This window comes from Cydia amplana, chromosome 18, assembly GCF_948474715.1.
Source record: "Cydia amplana chromosome 18, ilCydAmpl1.1, whole genome shotgun sequence".
NCBI lineage: Eukaryota > Metazoa > Arthropoda > Insecta > Lepidoptera > Tortricidae > Cydia > Cydia amplana.
In genome coordinates, this window is record NC_086086.1 from 1038544 (window position 1) to 1059553 (window position 21010).

The following is a 21010-nucleotide window of genomic DNA, read 5'->3' on the forward strand; positions in this document are numbered from 1 at the left end:
GTTCAGATATGTTTCAGCACCTCTGATGGCGACTATACTTATATACAATTGCTATATTATGACAATTTTCAATTTTACAACAGTTATTTTGTGGTAAACCAGTGTGGAAAATATTCGAAATTCAGAATACATTGATAAAAAAAGCGTTACTATTACTAACCTGCTCGACCCAAAGATTTGTGGTCATGACCTGGTTCTTCAGATTGACCTCCATGAGCTGCGACAGTTTCAGTCCGAGCCGTACGGTCAGAATGTCCGACACGTTGGTCACAGGTCGGATCAGCCGGTTGTAGTTGCTGAGCAGGTCGTCATACAATCGCTTCACGTTGGGGTTGGCTTCAAGTAGCCTTAGGCCTGGAATAAGTCGAAATCAAAATAATAGTTTTGGAAGAAAGAAAATACATTTATTAGTGTTTTATACTACATATAATATATTCGAATAAGTAAAATACAAATGTAAAATAAACGTACTTAACTTCATTGAAATAAACAGATTGATTTATTTCTTCAATTAGATTTGACGGGCTTAGTCACTAGGTAGGTACATAGTATTAAAACAAAGTTGTTTCCCACTGTCTGGCCCTATGTATGCTTAGATATTTCAAACTACGCAACGGATTTTGATGCGGTTTTTTTAATAGATAGAGTGATTCAAGAAGAAGGTTTATGTATAATTTGTTAACCCGTGCGAAGCCGGGGCGGGTCGCTAGTTATATATAAATTAGATGTTTAATTTGAAATGTCTAAAACTTTGACTTTTTTTACACACAGGGCCTACAGGAAAATAAAATCCCTAGTTAGTATTAGGCTAGTTAGTATTTTCGAACCATTAACATTGTCATAGTCTACAGTATCACACCCAAGTAAATATTATTTACAGACAAGTGTAAAAATATGGATGCATACAACTTACTCAAAAATATGTCCCATAGTTCTTAATTCGCTGACATAATCGCTATGGGACATAGTTTGAGTACGATGAGTGCACCCATATTTTTACACTTGACTGTACTTTAAACAATATTATATTCTTCTTATTTTTAAAATAATTTATATAATTTTCAGTTTGTAGCCCTTACAATTAACATTTAATTTGTATAGCTGTAACTATTTAATTATTTTTTGTAATAAAGTAATTAATATCATAGCCTTTCTTTTCTTTTTCATCTCACTCTGTTACCAACTGCTGAGAATCAAAAAATCTTGAGTATTTACTGTACTTACCTATCTTATAAAAATAGCAAATGACTTACCCATACAAGTCCTAGCGATCGCTATAAAGAACCACACTATTTGTAACTTCATAGTGCTTGATAATTGTTACAGCTTTATTTTCAGTGACTCATGTTTATGAACTCCTCTCAGATGCAATTTTCCCGTGAACTGAGTGCGTGATCAATAGGGAACGAGAGCGCCACTGTCGGTCCTCCAGAATAGGATAAAGTTAAATAAAAATTAACCCTATTTCAATATCATAAAGACGTAAATTCAAATGATAAAATTGTAGCGAAAAGCAGGAAACAACGTATTGTTTATTTTAGCGCCACCTAGTTGATGTATATGGAACTAAGATGCCTACAGCGCTGCGAGTCGGTATCGCGCTCTCGTAGCGAGTTACGGTGATAAATGTTTGACTTGAACGAGATAGATGGCGCTGCCCTTTGAATTTGTAATTTAACATACCTACTGACCTTACGTTTAATTCTAAAATTTAACATAAGAACCTATGTTATGTAAATTTTAAAATGTACCAAGTTAAGTACCTTTTGCAGGAGAACCTTTTGTATTTGTGAAAAGATCGATTTTACTGAGTCGGCAGCTGTTACAAATTTAATGTGTATCAAGCATTAATTTCAATAAAACAATATAATAATTCTTATATAGCGTTATATTTTGTCCTTCATATAAAATATTTTATAATAGAAGTATGCACCTAACATTTTTGTACATAACTGCATCCTTATTTTAACTTACTTATACTTAGGTACTTAAAGTTCATGTTCATGCTTGTGATGCTTGCATTTGGACAAGACAGTGTACTGACTGACTGTACTAAACGGCCTGATTCGAACTTTAACATACGTCAAAATTTTGCTAAAGATACGACAGGGGTCGGATATGTCAGTGTCAAAAGTGACGTTTTTGAATGAAAGTTAGGATGACACTTAGAGACATTTACATCTCTAAATAATTTTAGATTATAGTTTTTGTATCTTTGTGTTTTTTTTTTTCAATACTATTGTTATTGCGTTTTTTGTAATTGGACATTTAGAGGCTTTACACATCTCTATGTTAGTTTGATTTGATATTTACGGCTTAGTTGTATTTTATAATTATTGATGTGTTTTTTTTTGCTGTATGTAAATTCCATATTGACGTGTAAAAGTGCCCTTGTGGCCTATTTGCTGAATAAATGTTGATATTTGATATATATTTGAAACGAATCTTTAGAAAATGATTGACATATCTTAAAGATCGAATCGAAAAGAACTTAAAAAAAAAATGGAAATGATCTCACGACTTTTCGTTCGCATCTGTAATCCAAATACATCTTTAAATATCTGGGTGACCGAGCTTTGCTCGGAAAACATATAAAAACTCGTAAATGCGCGTTTACCCCGAGATAAGACCTAGCTCGAATTTTCACCCCCGAAAATCCTCATATAGAAAATTTCATCGAAATCGTTAGAGCAGTTTCCGAGATCCCTGAAATATATATACTTACATATAAATAAATAAATATACAAAAATTACTCGTTTAAAAGTATAAGGCAATGTATAAGACTTACGTTTAACCTTTGTTGACTAAAAAAAACTTCGAACGTCTTACGAAATTGATCCTTTGTTGGTCTTAAATAAATTTAATTTAAATTTTAATTTTACGAGCACATCTGTTTGTATTATTCGGTACAATTTTATTTCTTGGCTTAAAATTAACTTTGCTGCCTTGGCTACCTCTTGTTTAGCTTCGTTTTTAAAACTAAACTTCTCTTGTGCAGAAAGTGGCCCGTTTCCTTTCTGTATCGGAAGATCTCGCTGGATTCTTCACCTTCTGTCAAAAAATAAATAGCACTATTATTTCGAACTCCAAGTTTAAATTTTCACTTTGCATAGATACAATTAAATGACCCTAGCATGTATTGGTGCAGCATATAATAGGAGTTTTATTAAAATAGCAGTTATGGTCAATAAAAAGCGGCCAAGTGCGAGTCGGACTCGCCCATGAAGGGTTCCGTATTTAGGCGATTTATGACGTATAAAAAAAAATACTTACTAGATCTCGTTTAAACCAATTTTCGGTGGAATTTTACATGGTAATGTACATCATATATTTTTTTTAGTTTTATCATTCTCTTATTTTAGAAGTTACAGGGGGGGGGGACACACATTTTACCACTTTGGAAGTGTCTCTCGCGCAAACTATTCAGTTTATAAGAAAATTATATTAGAAACCTCAATATCATTTTTGAAGACCTATCCGATAGATACCCCACACGTATGGGTTTGATGAAAAAAAATTTTTTGAGTTTCAGTTCGAAGTATGGGGAACCCCAAAAATTTATTGTTTTTTTTCTATTTTTGTGTGAAAATCTTAATGCAGTTTACAGAATACATCTACTTACCAAGTTTCAACAGTATAGTTCTTATAGTTTCGGAGAAAAGTGGCTGTGACATACGGACGGACAGACAGACGGACAGACGGACAGACAGACAGACAGACATGACGAATCTATAAGGGTTCCGTTTTTTTCCATTTGGCTACGGAACCCTAAAAACGGCTAAGGATAAATTTATAAACATGTTACATAGAAAAACCGGCCAAGTGCGAGTCGGACTCGCGCACGGAGGGTTCCGCACCATCAACAAAAAATAGAGCAAAACAAGCAAAAAAACGGTCACCCATCCAAGTACTGACCCCGCCCGACGTTGCTTAACTTCGGTCAAAAATCACGTTTGTTGTATGGGAGCCCCACTTAAATCTTTATTTTATTCTGTTTTTAGTATTTGTTGTTATAGCGGCAACAGAAATACATCATCTGTGAAAATTTCAACTGTCTAGCTATCACGGTTCGTGAGGTACAGCCTGGTGACAGACGGACGGACGGACGGACAGCGAAGTCTTAGTAATAGGGACCCTTGGGTACGGAACCCTAAAAAAAAACACATCGTAGGAAAAAAAAACATTGCTTTTAGTTTCAGCAATCAAAATGCTTCGTCGATGAAATTATCAATTTTGTTCGTTTCGACGAAATAAACCAAAAAAAAAAGCCAGAAAAGGCGTAATAATATGTTGAACAATTTCGTACCTAATACTTAAGACCACTATAATATGTAACCATATTACTGCGAATAAACCATTTGTATTTGTATTTGACCCTCGGAATTAGCCACATTAACCATAAGGAAAAATCAATATTTTTATTAATATGTATGTGGGGTAACTTTAACCCACATGAAAACCTCATTTGAAAGAGTCGAATAAAAAACATAAAAACGTCAAAGGTTAGCTAAAATCAACCTCATGGCATATTTCCATAATTATAGTGCAATAATATATTATATAACCTGGACCGAGTATATCTCAATGGCCAAAGTTACCCTCCAGGGCTAAAGTAACCCGACTTTACGGTATATAATTTAAAATATCACATTAATTTAAAAAAAGAAAAGTCAAATGATTTAACCTCTGTCAGGAAACTTGGGCAAGGGCCATAGACTGAACGGGTAGAAGTAGGCATTTGGCATCCTCCGCACCACGATTGTCTTCTCTTGGACTTTTGAGTCTGAAACAATACATTTCAACAGGTTTAGCCACTTATTATATAGTCATTCATAGCTGCTGACTATTTTGCACAAGTCAGGAGAATCGGGAGTAATAGATTTTGTTTTAAAATAAGTGTAGGATCCATTCCTACAAAACGTTGAAGATTAAAGACACTATGTTAAAAGGCAGATTTAAAATTTAGTCATAACACGGTTTTCCTTCTGTATGCCATGGTATAGGTACTTAGTTTGTAAAATTAATAAAGGTAGCAAAGAAATCCGATTACCTATACTTAATTAATAATAGCTATGTGACTGTTTAATCAATTTCATCATAATTTAAATATCAAAAGTCAACATAACTGTATCAACAACATTCGAATCATCATCCCAGAAGAATCTCGATTCGTAACTGACATAATGAAATAATGATCCTCGGAGTTCCACATTCCAGAATGACACTAGGAAGCATCAAGTCGTCCTGTTTCTATAAAGAATCAGGAAGAACTACCAATGTCAACCGGTTGTTTTGCACCGTTCCGTATTATTGAGAGACCGGGGAAAATTCCAGTCACTATAATTGACTCATCTCATCCGTACGTTGGCTACGTGACAGCGTGATAAAATGGTGTCTGTCACTCTCTATCCCGCTGTGTTAAAAAGTGACAGTTATTTTATCACGTGGATAAAACCATCCATAATCGACGGTGGATTGGAATTAATTACATAATATATGAAACGTTTATCATCGTTCTGTATTTACCAACTTCATTAAACAAAATGGAGGTAGTTCTTAATTCGTCGTTTCTTTCTATTAACAAAAGTTGTTATTTGGTCCTATAGTCATCAGGTCCTGGAGGAGTCGAGGGAACTCTTAATATTACATACATTATTTTCGAACAATGCAGGCATTTGCTGGATTAAGGGTTAATTTGGAACGGAGAAAGTTGGATTGGGTGTCCGTTTAATACGAAGCCAGTGAATGCCATTCCAGCCAAGTTAAAAGTCCATAATCACAAAAAAACCGTCAAAATAAAACAGATTAAAACGATATAAATAACAATAACAATAAAAATAAGTATTAAAGCCATATGTATAAGCTATCCTAATTAGGTGTGTCCAACTAAATAGCAAAGGATCAAGGGGGATGTTTTCTACGTATTTATTTACTTATTCATAAGATCTAATGTCTAGCAAGTCTTAGTTTAAAATATAATTCGGGACTGGAACCTATTGTAGAAAATTGTCGCTTACTTACTAATTATTCTCTTGCACCAGCCCTTCGCTGTTACATCAACAATTCAGAGCACCGCTCCAAAAATAGGGTAAATCAGTTGACAACATCCTGTCAAGTGCAATATTTGGGTCAGTTGAGACCAAAGACGCCGCCGACCGTTGACTCTTGCCTACACACAACTCACTTAGCGTTCCGGCACAACTGTCTCTATCATAAAGCTGCTGTTAGTAAAGGATGGCAATTGTCGAAAGGTGTCAAGAGGCTTGAATAGGCGAGAAAATTTACACAGCGTGGTTACTACTAGTCGAGATGCGGGTCTTTGAGCGTTTTGGTTGGTTTTGTCTTTGTCGTTTGTTGGATGAGAGTGATAAGGATGGGTGGATGAGGAGGTGGTTGAATGTTGTGAGTAGACGGGCAGGTCGCTTGGAGACCCGTGGCAATGATCTCAATAGTCGCGGGATAGCGGTCAACCGCGCGCCGATGGCCTACCTCGCGTGTGGGCTCATTCGGATCTGTATCACACGATTACATTTAGGTTCATTTTGTCTTAAGAGATACCAGCAATTAGTACCTATCAAACTGCAGATCTTTCTATCAATTATCATAAAAAGGGTCAACCTGAAGGTTTAGGAGTTGAAGGAATCAAAATGTACGCATGAGTCTTGAGATTTTTGGATCAAATAACTTGTCAACAATAGTAAAATGAAAGAGTATGATAGTAATTACTTCTATTGTATTATATTGTAATACATCACAATTTTTCTTAAACTATTAATTCGCAAAACACGTATCAGTGTCTTATTTAGTGACGTTCGCGTGCCTACCCCAATTGGTAAACGTTCGCTTCCTTGTGACGCACTCGTCGGTACAAAAGGACGTTTTTGCAACGTTCCCGATGGCACGTACGCATTTCTGATCCCGGCACAGCGTGGGCATGGCGTAGGTGCAAACGCAGATTTTATGGCATCCATGGCAGATTTATGGTAGGAGCGGAGATCGCGAAATATTGATGCTTTGAGACTCATCATCATCATAATCATGGTGGCCTTTTGGTGATTCAATCTTGGATATAGGCCTCTTCCCTCCTCTTCCACTCCTGTCGATTATGTGCCCGACTTATCCAGTCCCGACCTCCGTGTCGTCTGATGTCACGGATATTTGAGACTAAGAATGTTAAAGCCTGGAAGCCTAAATGACCTTACTATCTAGTTGTAGTTGGGTGCCGGCCTTCTGGTCTAGTCACTAGTAAACTTGCCTATAAAACTTAGAAGCTTATTTTGGGTACCTACCTACGTATAATGAAGAGGTCACTGTTTAGGCTTTGTAGGCTCTTCTCGCTCTATTGATACCTCTGCTGCTTACAATTCCTGCTTAACAATACGTACACCTCACATATTTAATTTGAAAACTTTTATTCCAAGCAACAAATTTCTACATAAGCTAGTACACGCATGCCAAGTTCCATATCCGGTTCGGTCCGGCTCTTCCGGTTGGGAGCGTACTTTGAGCTAACCAAGATTATTACTGCCAATATTTTACTACTATTGCTACAAAATTTCTAGTTGTCAATTTAGGCCCAATTAATGTTTACCATACCAATCGATTCAGTGTGACTCAATTGTTTCTGGTATTTAAATGTTAAGTATTACGAATATTACGATCGTTCAAAATTTTACAACCCCTCCGTGGTAGCTTTCAATTCATGTGCTGTAAATTTAATGTTTTACAGGTGTAAGTTCATTATTTTCCTTCGTATTTTCACGGAAACGTACGAACGTGTCTTGCTATTTCAGAAGTAGCATGACAAATACGATCGTTTCCGAGACAATACGAAGGAAAACACAATACAAAAGAGTCCTTAAGGCCTACTAGTAGAATACATTTTTGAATTTAGAATTTCAAGTTTCTAGCGAATGGTGTTAGCCGGTCAAAGTATTTAGCAGATGGCGTCATCATCATAGCTTGTCCTGTCAATCCCTTTAAATGTATCATAATTTTTCACAGAAAACCGCCTAATTTTTAATGCCCTGGATTCCAGCTCTTTAAGCCTAATCTCATAGAAAAAGGGGCATGCTATGATAGCCATCTATGCAAACCTCTGACAGTTGCCATCCCCATTCATAGCGAAACGATATGCTAATAGCATGCACCTAGCAAACGGGAAGCTCAATTAAGCCACCGTTACACAATCCTAGCACGTTGGCCGTCCATCATTTAGCCTTCTTCCGACAATGCGAATGCGACGACAGTCACGTTGGATTGCACACTTTTGTAGGCGGTAGAATTTTTGTAGGTAAGTAGGTACACGTTAATACCTTTAAAGTAAAAAAGTACTGTTAAAAGTAGGCATATTTCCTTTCAAACAATAATAAATTGCAAACCTGTCCTGTCCTGTTTAGAGATTTTGAATTTATTTCAAAAATATTTTAAAATGCGTCTTTTACGGAAAGTTGCCAGAGCTCAACGAGGGTGCGGAGTGTTAGGGTCGGCAACGCGCATGTAGCACCTCTGGAGCTGCAGTATCACTTGGTTCCCAAGTTGGCGATAAGTTGAACCAGTTGGGAACCAGTGATACAGAAGTTAAAGCCAAAGGATCTATCTTCGGACGTGTGCGTGGATATTGTGACTGTTGCGTGTCGGACTATTGACAATAATTAACATTATGTGTAGTGGATGGTTTGAAAATGTGATGTCTACCCCAAACTTTTTCATACATTTTTCGTCGGGTAGTTGCACAAATCTCTGTTTTGACATTTTGCTGGGACATCAGTTAGCCGCGACCATGACCAGTGACCAGTGAAACGTCGGTAAATAAAGGTAATTAAATAAATTTCACGTTAGACCCGTCTATAAATGTGTGTTCAAAACGCGAAGGTTTTAAATATTAGATTCTCGTGAAGTTTTGTGAGCAGGTATAGTACCAGTTAGATACCGTAAACTGGGGTTACTTTGACCCAATGGAGGATAACTTTGACCCATATGAAAACCTCATTTAAAAGGGTCTAATAAAAAACATAAAAACGTCAAAGGTTAGCTAAAACCAACCTCATGGCATATTTCCATAATTATATATAGTGCAATAATATATATTATATAACCTGGACGGAGTAAATCTCAATGGCCAAAGTTACCCTCCAGGGCTAAAGTACAGACTTTACCGTAATTTTTTTTTTGTTTTTTGGAAAATATTCTAAAAACCGGAAAGTCGCTTAGTGCTTAAGCGCTTAAGGGTCTATGGCACTTAAGCCTGTTGTGAGATTCCCATTGATAATGACTCAACGAAGTATTTTTTATTTTGACTTTTTCGTAAGGTTATCGCTAAGTCTACAGCTCACAGAGCCACTTTGTAAGTTTGTATAAGTTAGTTCCTTTAGACCCGTTTTGGGCATTACTTTGCGATAAAACTGTAAAATTATATCAGATGTTACTGCCTATTTTTTTTAAACCACGCCATATGATTAAATGATAAGTTCTATGGGTTTTAAGATAGCATGAAAATGTGCTTAATTTAGCAAGTATAACTTGTCTATAACACTGTTTACCTTTGACATGCGTGTGCAGGGGCGGCGCGGGCGCAGCGCGCGCAAACAGCAGCGCGCAGACACAAGCGCTTGCGCACACGAGCCACGCGCGTAACATCACTCGCTGCTGGTTATCAACTGAAGACTTGTATCATGCGATGCTACCTACAGCCCGGAAAAGTTCTGCACGTCCAGAATATCTCGGCAAAAATCGTGCGAGTTTATACATCAATATAACCCGGGGTGTTGGGTGCGGAAATGTTATACAGTCGCCATCAGATATATCGGATCGACCAAGGTCTTCACAATTTCTGAACACGCACTCTAACGCCTTGACAATAAGGCGTGTTCAGATATTTGTGAGCGCCTTGATTGCTCCGATATATACTTTGATGGCGACTGTACATATGTATACACTACGGTAGCCGGAAATTGGTAAATACTATCCCATCAAAAACATTACATGTAAAAAGGTGCAAGTCTCGCAACGCTTTTACTACAAAAAAGTTTTGAGATGTAATGTGAAACCAAGTCGGTTATTTTAATCAGTGCCAGGGGGTGTTAAAACCGTATCAATAAGATATCTTTAATTTGTAATACGTATAATGACTCGGCGGAACGGGCGCTGCTGAATATAGTCGGCGGCCAGCGTCAGCGCAGCGTAGTCGTCTGGGCAAAAGAAAATATATTTTTGATCATTTCCAATATGGAATTAATTTTAATACCTACAACTTAATTGAAGCTCAAGCATGTACCTACACTTTGTATTTTGTACAACCTGTAAATAAAAAATGTTTTTTCCTCTTCAGAAATGACGGAATTCTGAGGTAAAAAGTATTAAAAAAACAATTAAATAGAGTACCATCTATTTTTAACGTTAAAGTCGATTAAATCCTTCATTAATATTGGATTAAATCGCCTAAGGGGTGATTTCGCAGATATACGGCACAGCCACGTTGCAATAGATGTCGTTTAGGAGTCCCCTCCGATAGATGGAGCCGCAATTTTCCTTTCCGGGGTTGTCGGGCCCCGGCGTCCACTTGAAGAATCCTGTCTCAGCTAACGCAGTGAGATCGCCAATAGTCCGAGACGGAAATGGTGCCTTTCCTCCTTTAGACCTAAAATAGGTACCTACTTAAAGGCCAAAATGCTTATTTATTAAAGGGAAAAAAAACTTTGCGTTTTATATATTTATTTCACTATACCAATGACTACCTACCCATTTACTGTCGTTCATACATTTCGGTTGATTTAGGTACCTCATCAAGATCTAACAAAGGTCTAATAAATAATTCTTCTTTTCTTCTTTCCGATGTTGCCAGACATCTTGGTAACGTTCGATAAAAAACCGTAGATTAAAGACAATTAAATTATTGACCTATTTCTTCAGAGTTTTCCACAAACCATCATTTTTTAACGCGTCACTGAAAAAATCAACAATAAAACTAAAATATTAATTGGACAAATATACAAAAAGTTGAAGGAGATATAATTTACTTTGGTCACTTATAGACTGTTATTAAAATCAACCAAAAATATGAAGGTCAAAAATATACAATTGGCACCAACCTATGTTTGTGGATTAGGTCAATTATTTCTTTATTATAAACATCTAAAATGTCGAGGTTCCCGCCTAAGTCCTTGGGTAGGTCGTCCTTGCTGAAGTATTGAAACAGGGTGTCTGAGTTTGGCGTGTGGAAATGAAGCTGAAATATTTCAAAACGATATGTAAAAAAAACGGTGTACTTCCGTTTGGCCCAAATACATTTCGCCAAATTTCACTTCCCAACAAACTTATCGCAATAGTTTCATTTCCCAAAGGAACCTTTAGCAAAAGTTACACTTCGCATATAACTTATTTGGTCAAATTATCATTTGGCATGATTTTACTTTGTCAAATGTTATTAGGACAAAAACTTATTTAGCAAACGTTTTTTATTGGCTAATATTATATTCCAAAAAGATGTTTGCTCAAATTGTTACTTCGCAAATTTGGCAAATAGGCATCGCTATTTAAATTTGAACCTAAATTCGTTCGTTCGTTTTTGCTGCATTTGTATGAAATTTTGGGAACACTTTTTTTCTCGTATTAGGGTCGAAAGAGCTCGTGATTCTAACTGGAAATAATACAAAAAAATCACAGTTCTGTGTAATGCAGATTGGGGGTAATCTTCATAAATTAAGTTATAGTAGGTAGGTATAATGCAGTACCAAAAAAAATACTACGTTTTTTAAATTTTTAATCATCAAAATGTCAAAATCATAATATATTTATTTACATCAATTGTCGTATTAGTTCGGCAAACGTGAAACAACCCACACATAAATACGTTTTTCTACTCCAGCACTTAAATGTGTCAATTAAATGACTGACAGTGATATCTAAAGCAATGTCATTTGAATGCTTTGTCTATAGGCTCATAAGATGACTGCTAGCAGAGAATAAGATACAAGTTCCGATCATCTTGATTGAAAGAGGTATGTTTTCATTTACAATAATAACTCTTTTTTTTTTTAATAATAACTTTTTTTTTTAAATAATAACTCAATTTTTTTTAAATAAAAACTCTTTTTTTTAATAATAACTCTTTTTTTTAATAATAACTCTTTTTTTTAATAATAACTTTTTTTTTTTTTTTTTTTTTTTTTTTTTTTGCTGCAGCTGTCATAGAAAAAGTAATGTATGCAACAGCTCATAATTGGTTCTTAAAATTCTCGGGTCTTTTTTTACAAAACTCGACTACGTCTCGTTTTGTAACTTCGACCCTTGAATTTTAAGAACCCTTATTATATCACTGTTGCATAAACTACTATTTAAAATGGCTTATTATTAACCGGGCAACTAAAATATTAAACAGGAACTTTCATTGGGCATATAATAATATAATTTGGTTATGCATTAATATTTTAGCGCCAAAAAAAAATATATTAGCCTCAAATATAAGCATCATATTATTAAAAAAACTGGCAGCAAAATCAAGCCACTCAAAAAAATTATAGGGAACTTAAAGTGATAGGTTGGCGTCTAAAATAATAAATTGGCAACTAATATTGTAAAGCGATCATAAAATTTATTTGTCATATAGTTGTTCACACCTAAGTAATCAACTAATCATAACTAAGCTTATCGTTTCAGCTAGGTAGTATTTTAACACGAAAGTAGTTAAATTTACTGAATATTGGTCACTTTTTACACAAAACACCTCAAATGAATTTACCAATACGCAACAATGGTCAGTATAGGTACTTATAGTCGACATTTCTAATCATGAAACGCCTAATGGCCATTATACCATTAGATCTTTAAATTTTTAATTACTAATTTCAATAGTTACCACTGTGTTCTGCTAGAGTCAACAGATAGGTGCGACGACGAGCGAAGCGAGGAGGAGCGTGTTAGGTTGACCGTGTAATGACCAAACAAAATATTTTAAAAGAACTTAATTTTTTAATTAATAGATAGCCGTTTTCTTTTTAAAATGTGCTTCATAAATGGTCTTAAATATATTAATTCAGTTGCCAAATAAATACTTGGTACCTGCCTAAAAATAATCAAAAGCTGTAACGGCATTAAAATAAAACTCATATTGATAAATATTTTAAGGCTCCGTTTTTGTTGCCAAACTATTAATTTTAGTAGCCATTTCTATTTTTTTAAACTACCCAAATTCGATTAATTAGTTGACCGGTTAAATACGTGCCTTTTAAAATTGGAAATTTACGGTTACCATTCAGTACCTACCCCGAACCATGAGTCACTGACAGTGTCAACACTGACATATACGTGACCATTGTAATTTACTTTCTATAGTACCTACATCTCGCTCGCACTAATATATCAGTAAGAGCGTAATGCATAGAATTCATGGTTCAACAAATTACATCCGTTTGCGTAAAACATAACCAAAATGATAAAAAAACCAAGGTCGGGATAAAGTATTTCAAATGAAAGCAAAAATAAAAATACTGATGCAGGCTCTCTATTGGTATGTAAATTGTATGCCATGTAATATTTTGGGACATGTAAGTTATGCTTAATGATACATTTGACTAAATAATACTTGCTAAAATGAAACTTGACCAAGTAATTATTTGCTAAACAATAACTTGCCAAAAAAGACTATTGCTAACTGAAAAATTGCGATAAGTTGTTTTGCCAAACATTTTTTTGGGTAATGATAATTTGGGAAACATAGTTTGGGATGTGATACTTTGGGAAACGTTTTTGGCCCATTCATTAGTAAACCTAGCAGAATGTATTATGTATGCGGCATCGCGATATACGTTCGGTAGAGATTTATTAAAAGAGAGCGAACTAAAGGACGTCGAACTTAAAGATCTCCTTTGGTCTAAGAAAACAAGACGATTTAAGGAGAATAGTGTGGGAACGCCGGGATAAGCTTCAACTCGAGGGAATCGGGCTGAATGAACGCAACGGATGATCGAGAGCCTACATGTTTCCGAGACTATTTCTACATCTACATATATGGTCATGGTCAATGATCCTTTTGTTAGGCGTTTTCTTTAAACTTCCTGATACTTACTGCGTCACTCATTTCCTTGCTCATAAATGGTTTTAATAATGAATACAATTTGTCCATGAATGACGGCGTGTTTATCATGTGCATTTGCTTTATACGGATCGGCATGGCTTCCTGAAAATAAATAAAATTAATATAAACTAATAAAAAACACCCTAGTAGTTCTAGCTTCTGCTATGAGTTAAGCGAAGTCAAGGAATCCGCGCCGCTCGATTGCATAGCAGCAGGAAATGTATTTTATCAAGGACGTTGATATCAAAATCGCAACAGAGTAGACGGCATCAATACGGCGCCGCAATGCAGTAATAATCGGAAACCTTTTCGCCTGCAGTTAGTTGCTTGACCTTAATAATCTTTATAGTTTTCTGCAGGTTCAAAAGTTTAAAGCTTAGCACTAGGAACTTCTGATAATGCGTTCTTATACCCCCGCCACACTATGTTCCTCACGCTGCTCCTTGCGTTGCCGCAATAATGCCCTCTTTGGCTACACACTGCTCTACTCGCGAATTTAATCGTGAGCGTGACGCTCCGCACCAAGTATATATTGCTGGTCAGCGCCAAAATAGGGAGCGGTGGGCGTGACCAGGAACATGACGTGCGGCATGATGCGTAACGTTCCCACACTACGTCTCTGTCCACATTCCTCGCTACTTCCCATGCCACTCGACGAGTGTGTGGCAGGGGTATCAGAAATAGTCTTGATTACCTCCTGATACTTCATCAATTTCTTCTGTAAAGAGAAATGCATTCTCCAGAAAATCTTCAAGCTTATATCCTTGGCATCAAAAAGTGTCAAATCTCCTTCCTGTAAACTGCTTTCCTCAAGTAACCACGCATCGAAGGCCAGAATAACGGTGCGTAAGAACTCAGCATGTTCAAATTTTTGGAAACCTGGGTCATTTATTTGGAAGATCCAGAGGCGTCTGTTTCCCGATATGGGAATGAATGCTAGGGTTCTGAAACGTAAATAATAAGATATTTCATAATTAAGTAAATAAATTCGAAAATACCTCTATTTAGTAATATTGCGGTACTAAAAGGAGATAGATGACAATTGCGTGCGACGTCATGCTACGTCACCACCGCCGCCCCTCTCACAAGCCTTTATAAGCGGAAGCACACCTCGAACCGGCCTCTTTTTTTGCACCAGCAACGTGGAGTAAGGGTTGTTTAAGGAAGCCTTTGTCTATTCTGTAAATTTTTAGATTTCTGTGTATTTTTGTTATTAATTATTGAGATTAGTTTAATATTAAGGATCATAATTATGGAATTTAAAATAAATAAGTCGATTTGTTCTTCATATTTTTATTTAAATCCTGGCCATCGCTAAAAGGACTATTTTCTTTGTGGAGTTCTAACACTATCCAATCACATATACATATGATATCATGATATCAGTAGTTATTACGATGGATCCTTAATTAACACATCATCTTTTGAAACAATATATCGTCTACTTGAAGTATCGTCTACTTGTGGAAGGAAAGAGAAGGGGTCGCAGTCCAACGCGATGGCCGACCAGGTTAGCAAATAGCTATCTATCAAGGTCCACGATGCCTTAGGGCCACCCCACATTTGGCGTCTTTCGGGCGTCGACGTCTGGTCATCGCTATGGCCGCTGTTCGACGCAACGTCGACGCAACTGCGCAGCGAGTCAGCGACGTCATTTTCCATAGCGCTGACCAGAGGGCATACCGCGAACCACGTTCGACGTGTTACCTCCCTGTCACACTTACGTATGAATTTACAAGTGCGACGGAGAGGCAACACGTCTAACGTGGTTCGCGGTAGACCCTCTGACGCCGACGCCCGAAAGACGCCAAATGTGGGGTGGCCCTTAGAAGTCGCAAAGGCAGTCGCATCGGATAGGCTGGAAAGCTGCGATCCGAAATCATGTGCTCCACGTAGGAGGTCACGACCCTCAGCACTGAGGAGAACGAAGCAAGGAGGAGGATATCGTCTACTTACACGTACTTAAACGCTTGGTTCACGCGTTTTCCTAACGGGTCTCGATCGCCGAATATCTCCGGAGTGTCGGCGCGCAAGTTGGAAAACACCTCCACAGCTTTCTGTGTTTTCGGCATATCGTAGTAGCAACTGTGCAAGAATCTTCTGAGTAGTTTGTCATCTGCAACATTTAATACATCGATTGCTATCGAAAATGTCTTGATACTAATATTTATATCTATGTAATATAGTTTCACCGTAATAAATTTAATTAAGTATAGAATAGTGGACTCCACAGTCAAACAAATGTAGTTTTGTGGAGCTTTGTCCTTAACAAAAAAGTTGTAACTTTTGTGTAATAAATAACTAAATAAATAAAACGCGAAAATTCGGTCAAAATTCAGTTTTGTTAGAAGGTGAGAACTTTTGTTATATAATTTTAATATAAATTTTATTCTGACAGGCCAATTTGAGCGTACTGATATCAGAATTAGGTACATCTAAATGATGTCGCTCGTAGGTACATGTAAATTTGGCACAAGCGGTCTCGCTTGTGCGTCTGCACGACAGTTAAAATACACCATTCAGATATCATCATCATAATATGTCCCAATTGGTCTGTAAGATTTCACACCAGTTGAGAAGTAGTGAAGTAACGTAATAAGTAGTAAGTACCTAGTTCATATCTTATTCCAATAAAACCTGATAACGTTATCATAGTTCAATTTATGTCACGTTTATATGCGCCTCATAATATGGGTGAATGGAAGTTATGGGTTGGAAGGTCAGATGGCAGTGGCTTTCGTAAAAACGAGTGCCTACGCCTATTGTTGGGATTAGTTGCCAAGCGGATTCCAAGCTCCCATGAGCCGTGGAAAAATGCCGGGACAACGCGAGGAAGATGATGATGATGATGATTAAATTGATGGAAGAATAAATTATTATACTCTTTGGCTTTGGCGTATTTATACCTATTTATTATTTTATTTATGGATTTGTACCTACTTATTTGTATATTGATATTATTGATATATCCATCGTATTTAGTTATGTTACAAGGGTTAGCTACTTTTTCAAGTCTTGTCGTAATTTCCTATTTAAATCTCTCAGTTCCTTAAGGATTAGCCGGAAGAGATCCCTTAAATATAAGTTCGAGTTTGTACAGATCTATTGTTTTCTCTCTCTGTTATGTAAGTACAGCGCTCTCAAAAATCTGGGCACGCCTGTATTGTCAAGGCGTTCAAATACGTGTTCAGATATTTTTCAGCACCTCGGCCGCTCCTATATATCTGATGTCTCCATCTGTACTTGTTTTGTGCAATAAAGTTTACTACGAATACTACGCACCGCTTTAAAAAGGTTAGAATTCATTTGTCTTACCCATATCTTTGGCTACGTGTGGATGCTTTGCGGCCCATTCTTTCAGCTCCGTCACTTGTTTTTCCAACTCTTTTTGAGGGTCCTCCATACTTCTTTAACTGTATTTAAACACATTTTTTTATAATATAGAAATGAAAATGAAAAAAAAAATGTGTTGAAATGGAAGCTTGTAAGTGTCAATCTGTGACACATACACACACCTTTGTTTGCACAAACTATTATTTACTTACCAAATGTTTTATTCCCTAACTGAATTTTCAAAACACAATATTTAATTGATGAGAGGATCTGGTTGTTAAATACATATAGTTTCAGAGAATGTTTAATTATCTTTCAGAATAATATATGTTACTGAACTTTTTTTTTTAATAAATATTATTTAAAATCAGCACAAAAACACTTAATTATTTACAATTCAATAACTTCGTTAGAATAACGCGTGAGGACTAAAGCACTATTGTATATCAAATGACAAATGTGTGTGTGTGTGTTAAATGCAGTTAAATGTGTTCAGTACAGCTGACCTTAAAGCGCCATTAGAACTAAACATAATATTATCTTTATTTGATTTGATACCGAATAGACGTCTTGCAGTTGTAACGCTACAATACTGCACTTTCTGCAGTAAAGTGAAAGGGCTAGTTTAGTGAATTGCTGCCGCAAATGTCAAATTCGATGTTGCTGCCCGGATTGCTGCTGCCAGTGCCGGTCAAAAATGATGAAAACTGTTTATTGTCAGGACTATTGGCCCCTATATAGCTATATAGTTAAATACCTTAAAACTTGCATACCTACATTATTATCAAATACATCTTAAAAACTAAAAATACGCGGGCTGCGATGCAATTCGCAACCCCGCTGTGTCAACCCTTCGGAGGTCGCTAGATAATATCGCACCGCGGGTGTATTCCCAGGCGAAATTATGCCTAAAAGGGATCTCTTCCAGTCAACCTTTTAATTAGAAATTGAGAGAAAAAAAACAAGATCAAATCAATACCAGATTTTCTAGTTCGAATGCCGATTGTCTTGCGTTATCAAGTGTCCTATCTATGGCATGTGTGTGATGTCCGATAAAACTAAAGTTATTGGTAATTACTGCTAATCGCTTAATATATAAACTTGTTTTGACTGCTATAATATTTTTATACAGGATGGAACATTTCTTGAGACTGAGATGAAAGGATAAGTAAGTTAATTAAACTAATATTAGTGTGACATCCCTATATTGATAGTGTTTTATTATTTTGTCCCTGTCACATAATTTTTTAAGTGTGGGACAAGTCGCAGCATTACTGCAGCAGTATTGCAGCGCGACATTATTGGGTAGATACTGTATTACTGCCTCAAAAGTCAAATTCGTTGGGGTAGTCTGAATCTCAACAGTAACTTAAGTTTGGTCCGATTTGATGTATTTTATTTTTACAACACGATATTACATTAAATAATTTTTAAGAAAAAAAAACCGACTTCTATGCGGCCCGGTGAAAGATTATTGTAGATGGTGCGCTATGTAGAAAAGGAGGTAAAACCACCCACTTTTCTAGTAGCATTTCGTTCTGTAAGGCTCGCAGTTCTAACCTAACCTAACCCACTTTTGTTCGGTTCTGTGAGGATAGCAGTTCAAACCTAACCTAACCCACTTAACGGCGCATGCGGTGCGGTGTACAGGGGTTTGAGCGGGAGGGGTTTGGCCTAATCATACTTTATACCTACATTTTATGGTAGGTAATCATAGTGGTTTATTTAGTTTAGGTATCATAGTGGATTTCCGGGTCAAGGTCCGGGTCTGAGTCCGACCGGGTCCGAGTCCGGGTCCGAGTCCGGGTCTGAGTCCAGGTCCGAGTCCGAGTCCGAGTCCAGGTCCGGGTCCGGGTCCGAACCGGATCCGGGTACGAGTCCGGATCTAGATCCGAGTCCGGGTCTCAGTCCAAGTCAAAGTCGAAATTCGAAATCACCAAACGTGTACTATGCGTCGTTGAAGAGTTCTGTTCTGATCATCATCAGCAGTTCCACTTCATCAAATGCGACTGTTTTTAATAAAAATGCTTGATTTTCTGATGAAAATACAAAAATCTCTATACGCACGCCTTTAAGATTTGAGGAGTTCCCTCGATTCCTCATGGATCCCATCATCAGAACTCGAGCTTGACAAAAATGTGTCTTAAAAACTTAACTTGCTTAACAAACATAACGAAGAGGACAAATCGCCAAACGTGAACTATGCGTCGTTGAAGAGTTCCATTCTGATCATCATTAGCAGTTCCACTTCATCAAATGTCACGTTTTTGAATGTATACTTGGTCAACCAGATCTTGACAGTAGAAAAAGGCGGCAAATTTGAAAAATGTAGGCGCGAAGGGATATCGTCCCATAGAAAATTTGAATTTCGCGCCTTTTTTTACTGACAAGATTTGGTTGACCAGCTATATATGCTTGATTTGTTGATAAAAACACAAAAATCACTATATGTATGCCTTTAAGATTTGAAGAGTTCCCTCGATTCCTCATGGATCCCATCATCAGAACTGGGTTTTGACAAAAATGGGACCAATCTGTATGCATATACATACAATCAAAAAAAGAATTTTCAAATTCGGTCCAGTAATGACGGAGATATGGAGTAACAAACATAAAAAAAAAACATACAACCGAATTGATAACCTCCTTCTCTGAGATTTGGAAGTCGGTTAAAAAGATAAGGCAATTTATATCGATATTAGGTATATTAGATTTAAAACTTATCTATATTTTTCTTGTCAACGACACAACCAGGTGCGGCCAGTCGCAGTCTGCCACCTCTAAATGTTTTGATGACTTACAAGGCTGGGCATAATTATGATAGTCAACGAGTACCTATTATAAACAAACGAGTATCGACAGTCATTGAAGGCCACACACAAATTGACCCATTCAATCAATTTCATCTGACAACGTTACTAGGGAACATAGTCTAGGAATCTTCTAGACGGAGTTTAGAGCAATTATTTCATTTAACCGATGCTGCCAAAAATATGGGGGTGCGGGGGACGAGGTGAGCGAGTCCAGCACTCCCGGAGAGCAATCCGTTGTTTTTTCTATTAAGCCAGCCTTAACTTTTAAGGTTTTGGGTTGGAGTCTGTCCTTGCCAAATTAGTGCCTAGTTTCCATGTGAATTTTTGATGACATAATCTGCTCTCAATTAAAACGTGTAAAATTATATATAAAATCTACAATTTTGCGTTGCACTTTGCACTGCAAAATAATTAAAAGCGCAAATTATTTCTACACGGGAACTCTACCAATCAACAGTAGGTGTAGATTGCTTACTCTAATAAGCAAAAAACTAAACGGTATATCCGTGCTCCTGGATGAATATTCACGAATACAAATAAATTGATCGTTCACTAGGGATAGAAGTCGCGGGGTAAGCGCTCGCGCATCGCGTCGCCTGTCAGGCGAAACTGTCAGATTAAGTTGAGTTATCTTTGGTGTTGATGAATAGTAGTTAATCCACGATTCCTACAGTGAGTAAAATGGTCAGAGGCTCGTTCTAAAAAAGTGTCGGGCACGTGACGCTATTGTTTTAATACTTCTGATATTTAATCATAACAAGCCAAAATTTGACATGATAAAGTTTGTAA

The 21010-nt window shown here is 36.8% G+C and overlaps 2 protein-coding genes across 3 annotated transcripts in view; both read right to left on the bottom strand.

Annotated features, from left to right (window-relative positions):
* LOC134656253 (acetylcholine receptor subunit beta-like 2) overlaps window positions 1-9676 on the bottom strand; it is a 48332-nt gene extending 38656 nt beyond the window's left edge. Inside the window, exons 1-3 of one of the 2 annotated variants that reach the window (XM_063511768.1) lie at window positions 9544-9676; window positions 4686-4784; window positions 161-354 (exon numbers count right to left, since the gene is read on the bottom strand). In XM_063511768.1, coding sequence (XP_063367838.1) covers window positions 161-354; window positions 4686-4784; window positions 9544-9640 — 390 coding nt within the window. In that variant the 5' untranslated portion in view covers window positions 9641-9676. Of the gene's footprint in view, window positions 1-160; window positions 355-1253; window positions 1393-4685; window positions 4785-9543 lie in introns of those variants that run through there. The other variant, XM_063511767.1, reaches the window with a different exon arrangement.
* A 1224-nt stretch (window positions 9677-10900) lies between these two features.
* Window positions 10901-17503, bottom strand: LOC134656529 (alpha-tocopherol transfer protein-like). The gene is made up of 6 exons (XM_063512090.1): window positions 17391-17503; window positions 16032-16191; window positions 14770-15019; window positions 14067-14177; window positions 11092-11228; window positions 10901-10946 (listed from the first exon to the last, which is right to left on the bottom strand). Exons 1-6 carry the CDS (start codon window positions 17476-17478, stop codon window positions 10901-10903), a joined length of 792 nt encoding a protein of 263 aa, XP_063368160.1. The 5' UTR covers window positions 17479-17503.
* Between the last annotated feature and the right edge of the window lie 3507 nt (window positions 17504-21010).